This window comes from Lepisma saccharinum, chromosome 28 (assembly GCF_977018435.1).
Source record: "Lepisma saccharinum chromosome 28, izLepSacc3.1, whole genome shotgun sequence".
Classification (NCBI taxonomy): Eukaryota; Metazoa; Arthropoda; class Insecta; order Zygentoma; family Lepismatidae; genus Lepisma; species Lepisma saccharinum.
This window is the reverse complement of record NC_139256.1, coordinates 34669686-34681262: the sequence shown is the minus strand read 5'-3', so window position 1 is coordinate 34681262 and position 11577 is coordinate 34669686. Positions and strand designations below refer to the sequence as shown.

Here is an 11577-nt window from a genome sequence, read left to right as displayed (position 1 = left end):
GGGTCTTAAGAGTTGTCAACGAACTATTGGGGAAACAGTCAGAAAATTATGTGCAGTGTCCTTGCTATTGATGAAAAACAACCACATATAGTGTTGAGCCTTAACCCCCAAAGCGCAACAATATTCCGTTGATCAGTTGGAAAATCATTAACGGCAACACAAATTAATGGAAATGTCATGACTTCTTCTGCGACAACTAAACATGTTACGCACAACTGATCTTTCAAATATCACATATAGTGCAGTGCAACACTAATAAATACATAGGCATTTTTAAAACAGTTTTTCTTCTCTACTTTCGTTTAACACAAGTATATTCTGTACTTTTTGGCAGTTTGAAGTACTCGACTCCTTGGTAGTTTCTATGTTCACAAGATGCTAGAAGTTCCAAACTTCACATCCAGACGAAACATTTCCTTCAGTTCTTTTGGATTGTGTAGGGAGAGAGAATTTCACCCTGTAAGCCGATTCACCCTAAGTTACCCTATGTATCTCTTTCTTCTAAATCTAGCCCTTCTAGCACTGAGTTTCATGTTCTTTAACTTTTAAAGTATTAACAGATAACTTTACCGTAGTAAATGTACATTGTGATTGATCTATTAACCTCTTACCTACTTACTTCATGGCGCTACAGTTCATGTATGGCCTCGGCCTCATTCACAACCAGCCTCCAGTCGTCTCCATCCGTTGTCTTCGTCCTCCATCTCCGGACTCCCAGTCTTCTCAGGTCTTCCTGCACGTCGTCGAGCCATCGTTTCCAAGGTCCTCCTGTCCTTCTTCTTCTACTGGTCCCCCGCTTAATACCTTCTTCGGCACTCTGCAATCTTCCATTCGCCACACATGTAATAACCATCTACTTCATCCACAATTAATCTCTGTTACATTATCCGGATTTTTATATGTTTTTGTATTTCTATGTTTGTTCATATCCTCCAGGTTTTGTTCTCTCTCACACTTCTCCAAAAATTCTTCTCAAGATCTTCCTTTCCAATCTTCTTAACACCTTTTCATCCCTTATGACTAACGTTCAAGTTTTTGACCCATATGCTACAACTGGGTGTACAATTGTTTTGTATATATTAATCTTGTTTTTTCTTATCTATGATCTCTTTGGAACAGAAAACCTTCTTCACTGCCACTCAATATCTATTTCCTGCGACTATTCTTATCTTCTCATCAGATATATTGTTTGTTTAGAATATCTCTTTATATCTTGCTCTATACATTTTATCATTTATTACCTTTGTTGTATCACATTTTTCTTGTTTCATTGCTTTGCTATTTCCATAACAAATCATTTTTGTCTGTATTTAATTCTTACTAAAAACTGGTCAGATCTATAGTCTGCACCTCATCAGCTACTGACATCTATTACATCTGAAGAACGTCTATCATCTATTACCACGTGGTCTATTTTTTTCTTGTAGTTCCATCTGGTCATATCCATGTTTTTCTTTCTTTGCAACTGAGTACTTGTAACAACCATTCTTTTGCTTACAGCAAAGTCTATTATGCGCCGACCATTGTCGTTACTACCACTGTGTAAGCTTTCTTTGCCAATTATTTTTATGAAAATTTCTACTTTTCCTATTTTCGCTTTTACATCTCCTATTAATGGTTTTACGTCATGTTGTGGTGCTGTATCATAAACATACCCCAATTTATCATAAAACTTTTCTTTGATCTCATCATCAGTTTCTTCAGTTGGTACATCTACACAGATTACTGTGATGTTAAACATTCTTCCTTTTACCCTCATGGTGCACATTCTATGGTTTATCTGTGTGAAATTGAGTACAGTGTTCTTCATATTCTCATGTACAATGAAACCTGACCCGTATCCTTTCCGTTTCCTCCACTATTAAACACTACGTGGTTTCCTGACTTACAGGTATCTGGTCTTTCCACCTTGTTCCTTGACCTCCCATAATGTTGATCCCATATTTCTCAGCCTGTTGTTTAACGACCCTAAGTGTCTCTTAGAGTGCGTACATTCCAGGTTGCAAAGTTGTTTATTCTTTGCTTGTTTACCTTTCTCATACTCCTGATTTATCCTAACAAGATCTACTCTTCCTTCCGTCTATTGGTTTCTCAACGAGTTGCTCTTTGATAGGTAATGGTGTCAGTCTTACGCTCAACCCCCAACCTATAGGACCACGTCATTTGTTTTGAAGGTTTTATTCCAGTAGCATTTGTAGATCCATCTACTAACTACAAGGCAGATGTCCTGGTTTTGGTCCAACTTGGGTATTTTCATTGCCCAGTGCACAGAATTTATAGTGAGCTTTCCTCTATCCGCTACCTGAGGAGGAGTCCGACAGGAGAGCAGGAACTCCACACGGGTTTAAACATATTAAATTCTCAATTTAAAGAGCATGTACATATGATGTGTATATTTATAATGTATAAGGGTCAGTCAATGGAAAACCCTGTATATCTATGACACTATGTGCTCAACTTAAAAGTAATCCCCGTAGACATTGAGACATTTGTCCCACCGTCCTAACAGTACCTAAGTCAGTGACAGTTCTGTAGAAGGTTGGTGGCTACTGCAACAACCAGTCACTCACTGCATCCTTCACCTCAGCATCCAAGTTAAACCGATGACCTTGCAGTTCCCGTTTCAGCGCACCAAAGATAGCATAATCGCACGGAGACATATTCGGATGGTAAGGTGGGTGCTGGAGTGTTTCCCACCGAAATCTGAGTAAGAGGTTCTGGACAACATTGGCCGCTTGGTCCTGGTTATTGGTCATTCTGCAGTGACGTTCTTCCTTCGTGAATGAACCTCCTATTACACTCCGTCTCTCGCGACAGAGATGGACAATGTTCCCCATCCACCGCCGTCATTCGACGATGAATGTGTCGCGTACTAGCGCCTTCCGTCACCGGAAACGCACGATTGCTCGCTGCTTCTCCTTACTGGCATCCACGATGTGCCGGAAGGAAGCCCTTGCACGACTGCACTTCACACGGCTCACACTCGCACTGCTTCACACAAGCGTGCGACTCGACTGCCATCTACCGGGTGACAACGGAACCCCCTACCAGTAGCAGCAGGAGTTTCGTGGAGCCACGGCATCTACACGTCGAGATATACGAGGTGGTCTGTTTCCCACTGACTGACCCTTATAGGTGACGAGCTAGTAGTATTTTGCTACTAGCTCTGAACCTAATTCGGACCCACCAGCCGCCGCTTTAATCGTTCTTCATCCTCTTTTCTTCTTAGTTATGGTAGGAAACATTCCACTTCTGCGCCGTAGGGGAAGGGTTGCATGTAAACTGTCTCCTGTCGCATCCAAGCACTTCGTTCTCCTTTGCATTTTTTCATCAGCTCCAGGTATTCCCCTAATGACTCATGGTGCCACTATCAGAACAGCCAATCGAAACTATGTTACTCTCTTAGGTAATTTCACTATGTTATTAAACGTTGAATAACAATCCATGTGATAAGGTTAACAGAATGAGGCGAGGATTCGTACATAGGATCTTTGGCTTCATTAATTGCTACGCTACCATGACAAATGATAAGGTTAAAAGAATTAGATATTCATGTCCTTACCAGGATTCGAACATACGATCTTTGGCTTCGTGAATCGCTACACTAACCACTCAGCCACCGCGGACATTTACACGTAATATAAACTATATTATTTCACAACATTTAGGTTAACAAATATGAAAGTAACAGTTCAATAGTTCCTTCGCTTCAGATCAGAATCTCTGGCTTGATAGGTCACGCTTACGTCAGTTCGGCGTTTACTTAGGTATTCCCTTCATGTATGTTTCCATGCATTTGTACCCTGATTCATTCCAGTGCCTATTCGTAGTTCGGGATGGTCACTCGTAACAAGAGGCAAGGAACAATGACAAACAGTTAGGTCCAAATTAGTTGTTAGAGTACGCGAGGGAGTTTCGTGGTTACCACTATTTCTGAGGTAGCATTCCTGTGAAGCGGAATGTGTTGTCATTAGAGTGCTCTTCAGCTTCTAGGAGGTGGCTAGAGTCACCGTAGTTCCCTCAATTCCCCCATTAGCTCTCTGCTCTATTATTAGTTTCCCTTCTTTGCTTTATTAGTACTTTCCTTCTTTTAGTCTATAGCAGTTTCCTTCCTTCAATCTATTAGTACTTTCCGGTCCTTATTCTATTAGTATTTTCCGGTCCTTATTCTATTAGTACTTTCCGTTTTTATTTTCTTAGTAGTTTCCGTCCTCTGTTCTATTAGTACTTCCCCTTATTTAGTATATTAGTACTTCCCTTCCTTTAGTCCATTAACACTTTCCTTCCTTTAATCTATTAGGACTGTCCGTTCATTATTCTATTAGTACTGTAGCCTGGCATATCTTTCTTTGGTGTGGGCCTCTCTCGCCCCTTGCGGCGCTCGCTACGGCGGGTCCTCCTCTGGGCACACCACCACTGCACCATCCGATACAGCGTCTGGGAAACCGTGGGATCCATCTCCAAGTGGCGGGAGGGATATGGTGGGAAGCAGGGTGGAAGTCGGAGTTACCCCACGTCCCCTCTGACCTGGAAGTTCCCATTGGCCAGGATCTCCTCCTCGGTGTTGGTTTTCCCCCAGAGGGAACTGAGGGTCTCTAAAAGGGGGCCAGGGGGTCCTCAAGGGAGTTAGGGTGGGGTGGGATGGGTGAGCGATTGACTCACCAACACATCTAAGGCTGAGGAAACTTATAAGAGAGTGAAACTCCAGTCCGCGGCAACTTGGTCAAAGGGAAAAAAGAATGTATAGAGACATTAAGGGCAGGAATCTGCGTCTAATTATGCAACCATGAAGGCTCCCAGATGAAGGAATGCAGCAAATAAAAGTAAGTTTTGTTACTTTTTGTATTAGACTATTAAATATACATAGCAAAAAGAAATAATGCAGTTCAAATGTAAAAACAGAAGTAGTTTTATTTATATTAGTGTTGGTTGAGTATTCCACACAGACACGTTTCAGTTTTTCAGTAACAATAGTACTTAGTACAATATACGTATGTACCTTGTAGTTGCTGCAGTTGAATCGCCGAAACGCAAATTCCGTTTTGCAGTATTGTACTTGTGCCAAATACGAACTTAATCGTTACATTCCAGTTTCCATGTCTGAAGACTAGCCAAGTAGTATATTGTTTGTTTATGGGGAACTAGAAACTTACGTCATTAAAGTGTATTTATTTCTGACATTTGCAATGTAGTTTGCGCTTGTTGCTTTTAAGCCGTTTTGTCTATCAATTTAAAATATTAAAAATAGTTTCAAGCTTAGACATTCAAAGTCTTAATATTCTTGTACGATGAGGTGCAACATTCAAAGATACATCTATCATGTGCTTCGGTTTCGTAGATTGGGACGTAGAAGGTTATGGCGTATTTTTCTCATGTACGATGGAGGCTTGAAAAGGTTTGAGCCTAACACAGAAAATAGGTCGCTAGGCTAACGAAATTATATTTATGATAGCATGATGTCCCATGCTCATCTTTCTTATTGCAGAGTTTTCAATTGAAGAAGGTGCTGCGATTTGTTGAAAACCAAAAAAGTGGATTCTCCCGCGGCTATCAAATACCTTCACCTGAAAGGGATGTCACCATCAGATATTCTTCAAGTTATCCTCAATGGTATACATGAGAATGCTCCTTGATATGCTACAGTCCAACACTTGGTACAACAGTTCAAGAGTGGCAGTGAGGACAAGGAGACCAGCAGCTGCCAACAACGAAGAAAACATTGTTTTGGATTTGAACATTCAATATCGCAGATTGTCAGCACGTCAAGTAGCAGGCACGTTGGGGATCTCTTAGGAGAGAGCCGACTACAGTTTGAAGAAAGACAAAAGTTTCTGCTCCTGGATGGGTCCCACATCTTCCGACTCCTGAGCGGAAACGCACTCGGCAGAAGATGTCAAGAGAAAATCAGGAACTGTTTGAAGCAGATGTGGACAATTTGCTCGATTCATTAGCGTGGATGAGTGCTGGGTCCACAATTATCAGCCGGAAGGAAAAGAAGAATGGAAGCAATGGAAGCATGCATCTTCTTTCGCACCGAATAAGGCCAAGGTCGGAACGTCAACCGAGAAGGTGATGGCATCAGTTTTATGGGATTCGATAGGTTTTCCATTATGAGCTGATTGATTGCCCTGAAAGGGGTCACACCATCACCGGAGAGTATATTCTGACTTGCTGGAACGTCTCAGAGTGCCGATCTAAGAAGAGGCCAGGCATGCTGACCAGAGGAGTCCTCTTCCACCAGGACTATGCTCCTGCACTCACCCTAGCGATTACAATGGCATCAATCCATGACTCCGAGTTCCAGTTTAGTTGGCCAACAACGATGCCGCCATTGAAGCCGTGATTCAAACATGAAGAGTTCTTTAGAAGATAAAAAACGCTTCAACACAGTGTGTAGCCTTTGAGAGGGATTATGTTGAAAAAATAAAAGTATTGTGAAATCTGTATCTTTTTTGGGGTTTTCTTGTGGCTCATAACTTTTCACTTACCTCTCGTAAAAACATTCCCTCTCTTGAAGTACCGTAGACAAAAACCTTTTATAAACTGTAACGTATCGTACCCAAGGTATTGGGTAAGAAGTATAAAGTCTTAGCAAAACAGGTAGCATAGAAAGGAATACTGAATAAGTAATCAGACAAAGGTCGGGTGATTGACTTGGAAGGCGTATGTGGCAGGAGTGTTGGAATTGTCAGGAGGTGTGATCAGTTGGCGAGAATACGAGAGAGAGTAAGGACTGCAGATTGTGAGAGAGAAGCAAAGTGGAGAACGATTATTGGACGATGGTGTGTGATTGAATCGATGTCTGACAGGGAGGTCACACAAGTGACATTTGAGAGGACAAGTGTAGGAACAATCTTCATATATTTGTAAGGCAAGTAATATCCTTTTCTAAACCAATACATATCGGTTCAGTCATGGAGAGTATAAAACCCATATCTAACCTAAGTTAATTTCTATCGCCATTGCTTTAAATGTAACCTCTTGCATTTATCACATTTAAGCCAAGCGAGTGATAACCATCTGAGATGAATGAGAAATAACTACATCACCCAATTCAATCTACAGGTTCTTGGTTCGATCCCAAACGCAGCATGGGAGTTGCGTTACGTGGTGGAGGTGCGGGGCAAAGTGATTGGGATCCATATTTGAGCACGCTAGGTGAATGCAACGAGTCATTGAACTTGGTGAACTGACGTGGCCCTGTGGCACGACGTTCATTTGATACTGTGACATTCCTGGTATTGTAAATGCTGTATATTTCTTACTGTCATCGGTGAGAGGGATATTAAAGAATCCGCTCTTCACGTCTGCCGTACAGTAATATTTCTTGCCCCCCCCATATTGTATAATATTTCATTGATGTTATTCACACCCAGACCTTCAAATACAGACGATACATTCAATCTGCGATAATCCTGGCATAATCTATAACCCCCCTTTGCCTTCTTTACAAGGATAACTGGAGAGTTAAATGGTGATTGTGTCGGAGAAATAACCCCTTGCTTTAATAAAGTCTCAATCTGATCTTTAATTTCATCACGAAGTTGAACTGCAATCGGGTAGGATTTTAAGTGACATTCTGTGTCATCTTTCAGTTGAATTATATGTTTATAATTCGTGGCTCTACCTGTATCATCCTTTGACCACGCAAAAGCATGTGGATATTTCATTAAAACAGCCAAAAGTTGCTCCTTTTGCTGGGGTTCTAAATTCGGATTCACATCAAACCGTCACTGACGTTCCTTGACTCTTCCGTCGCGAAAACCTATGCCTGTTCACCAATTTCATCCTTATTCTCATCATTACTGTTACTCATGATTGGCCTATCCCATGTTTCAGCTTTCCCGATAATAGTGCCTTTCTTAATTGTAACATGACAAGGACGCTACTCAAACCCGGGAACTTTGATGAAGATATCGAATGTCGACCACTTAACGAACTTTCCCACCGAGCCTGCTTGATGATGTTTGTGTCAGCTAATTCGTAATAACTGTCAATATCGCACATTCATTATCATTTTTTTCATAATTTATCCTATTCTTGTGATTAACCTAAGCCTATTTGTATATTAAATTCAAGAGAACCATCATCTTCAGCATAAGCAGTCTCTAATGTATCGGGGTCTGTAAAATCCTCTAACTCTACACTAGTGACCTTTGGTTTGTTGTCAGCATTGGTTATTGATAAGGTAGGGTAGTGGTGAGCCTGTGGTTGGAACCAATATTTGATCTTGATTGCTCTGAGTGTGTCCCCAACAAAAAAACTGGTAATAAAATTGTGCAGGGGACAGCATATACAGTTTGCCACCTGGTTTAAATGGTGAATCATATTCTTTGTTCGGGATACTGTACAATTCAAGAATTACTGTATGCTTAGGATTCTCGATTAGGCCAGTTATTTCTTTTTCTGCTGTAAGCAATCTACTTGTTACGGATTGAAGGTGCTCATTGATAGTCCTAACAACATCGTCGTGGCCCGGCTTGATTTTTATGTCCACAGCAAGTTTCTTGTATTGTTGCACAATCTCTTGAAGCTGTGTGGTAAAAACAGACAGAGCATTTGCTTGGTTGGATTCTATAGTCCCAAGCTGTTGTTTGATGTTGGCTACAATTTGCTGTAGATATTCAACATCAGCCAATTTTGAACTTTGGGCATTAAGATCATGGACTTGTCTTCTGATATCCTCAAACAGGGCATGGAGTTCATTAATATGCTGATTGGTTGGAAGAGTGGCCACTGTCTGGGTAAGCTGTTTGATCTCTGTCTGGATATTCTTGATATCTTCTGATTTCAGTATGCGATTCACAGCTCTTTTAATATTTTTCAGCTCCTGTGATGTAGGCAGATTGGCTACAGTATTCTGCAAAGACTCCAGAGCTAATTTCACAGCATTTAATTCAGTAGCATCAGCCACACTATGCATAGCATCTTGGAGCAGGGCTATGTCTGCCTGAGTAGGTGTTGATTGTTGTAAAATTTCAAGCTTTGTTTGGATATCATCGATCAAGTGATGAAAATGAGATAGCTCAGATTCAGTGTTGAGGTTTTCAAGTTTGGTGATCTGTTGCTGGACACTGACAAGAGTGTCTACAATACCAGGTAGGCGGGATTCTAGAGTTTCTTGTACATTTGTCATATCATTTTGTACTGCTGCTATGGTACCCTCAAGATGGCTTATGGTACTCTGAATTTTTCCAAAATCTTCATATGTCTCGAGTTGCAGCTTGATGTTGGCAACACTACGAGTGATAGCACTCAGAGCATCAGAAGATGGTAGGTTGTCCATAAAATTCTCAAGTGTCTCGATTTTTTTCTTTAACCTCGGCTATGGCATTGTTCAGAGGGTCCAGCTTAGGAATCTCCAGTGATTGAATCTGTTCTTTTAGAGTAGAAATCACTAGATCAAAATCTTCTTGTGACTTTATGCTTTTGACAATTGTTTGGAGCTGTGTCTGGACACTACGAATCTGCTCTTCTAGTTGCTGTTTCAGTTGCTCAGGGTTGGTAGCCTGAGTCTTAAATTTGGCTTGAAGAGCTGCTACAGCCTCATCTAAACTTTGAAAATTATCTAATGTGGCCAAGTCAGTATATTTTTGAAGCAGCAATTTGAGTTCTGAGTCAATTTTAAGAAGAGGGTCCATGCATTGTGATTGTAAATTGGTAATCTCTAGTTGAAGACTGGCATTGAGTGTAGTTTGTAGAGCTTGTAAATAACTTCTTAATTTTTTGACTCTGACATCAAGCATCAGAATCTCATCACTGTGATCTTCGCGCCTTGTATGCCCAAAAATATCATTTGGCATTTTGCTTTAGTAGTTATTTATTATAGAGTATCTGATTCTTAATTCTATAAAAAGAGGTTTAAGTTTGTCATAGTGTCCCGGGACCTCAACATATAAACAGTCACCGGCAGAGACAGTATATACAGTGCCAGAAACCATGTCCGAGTGCTTAATTCTGTAAATATTTCTGCCTACTGAAACCTTGACATCGCCCTTGGGGGTTGTAATAAATTGTAATTGACCACCTACAGGTAACTGATAGTGGTTTAAGTTATTGTTAAATATGTACAATGGTTTACCTGTTTTATCATCAACGTCTGTAAGTATGCTGTTCAGATGAATAATTAACAAACCACTTAGTTTAGATATCATAGATTGTATATCAGGAGAAGGTGTTGGCAGGTCCATAATAGCCTGTTTTGTGAACCCAAATAAGTTCATCGGCATGTTTATTTATTTCAAATCATGCTCTGTGATTGGGCATTGTTTGCCACTTATCAAGTCACAATGACCCCATGGTAAAGTATGTATGCCACATGATAAAATGCATCTCTTATCGTTACTCTGGGTTCTGCATTCTGATATTCTGATTGAACTCTGTGATTTGAGACAATCTTCATAATCTTTAAATTGGAGCTCTTTGTCCACAGTTACTCTACCAATGCCCTTGGCTTTTTTGGTAACAGCACCACTACATGTTTCAAAGCTGTACATCTTGGCCCTTAACCCAGCAAATGCCACAATAACATCGCCAAGTGTCTCGTCTTTTAACTTGCCAAGCACCTTTTTGTTGTAGGGTTGAATCTTTGGATGTTCACTGGTACCAAAATATTTAAGCAATGCAGGCTGTGATATATCTTGATAGACATCTTCTGTCTGAATATCAAGGATAAAGCTATCTGTGTCCATGTACATCAGTTTTACACGATCACCATAAAAATGCTTTAGCACATCATAATAGAGCTCTAGCATGTGTAATTTGGCCAATTCTAATATCACAGCCCCTACATAAATAGGGTTATCAAACTTAATCTTTGTTTTTTTCATGTTGAAGAGTGCCAGATTGTCATCATAAATTCTTCTGTAATTGAAGTTGGGCTTTGCCACCAATTTTTTGCTCTCACTGCGGTCAGTAACTAATTTAACATCAGTATGTTTTCTGACATTTTCTATGGTTTTGCCATACACTGAATTGACCATCAATTTGAACAAGGTCTTATCAAATTGGGTTACTGCACATGTTCGAAGCTCGATGTTTGTATCGATGTATTGCTTCAACCATGTTGAGTGCTTAAACCTCAAGACTTTGCCAACTTTGGTCACTTGAACACCGTGATGCATCAGGAACTGGAGGTTTTTGTAGTATATGACATAACCCTGTTTTGGTTTTTAGAGTCATCATTAGTTTCTTCTGTTTACAGCCAGGTGAACACTCGACCTCAGGAATTGGGGGCAGATCAGAAAACTGGTTGTGTAAATCATCAGGAATTGTCAGATCAACCTCTAAGAATAGACCATAGTCACTGTCATCAAAGTCCTGAAGATCCCCAATGCTGAAATCTTCAACCCACTCAAGCCCTGCATATGGCAGTTTATCCATCATAGCATGACCATACAAGCTGTTGGCATCCACATAGAGTATATAGTTTGATGGCCGTGATGGATCATAATCGGGAATATATTTGTTGTTGGCTCTGGCATATCTCTGAAGCATTGCACCATGCCTCCTCGTATACATTGTTCCATAAACAGACACATGTCCTGATCCTGGAACAGATCCAATTGCATTTTAGTG

The 11577-nt window shown here is 40.6% G+C and overlaps 1 protein-coding gene across 1 annotated transcript; it reads right to left on the bottom strand.

Moving 5' to 3' along the window:
- Positions 1-1354: 1354 nt before the first annotated feature.
- Positions 1355-1759, bottom strand: LOC145980896 (protein CFDP2-like). The gene has a single exon (XM_083113982.1). The coding sequence runs from the start codon at positions 1757-1759 to the stop codon at positions 1355-1357; it is 405 nt and encodes a 134-aa protein (XP_082970108.1).
- Between the last annotated feature and the right edge of the window lie 9818 nt (positions 1760-11577).

What these genes read in the sequence shown, in the direction of transcription:
- LOC145980896 (XM_083113982.1), bottom strand. Translation starts at nt 1,759, where the DNA reads ATGAGGGTAAAAGGAAGAATGTTTAACATCACAGTAATCTGTGTAGAT.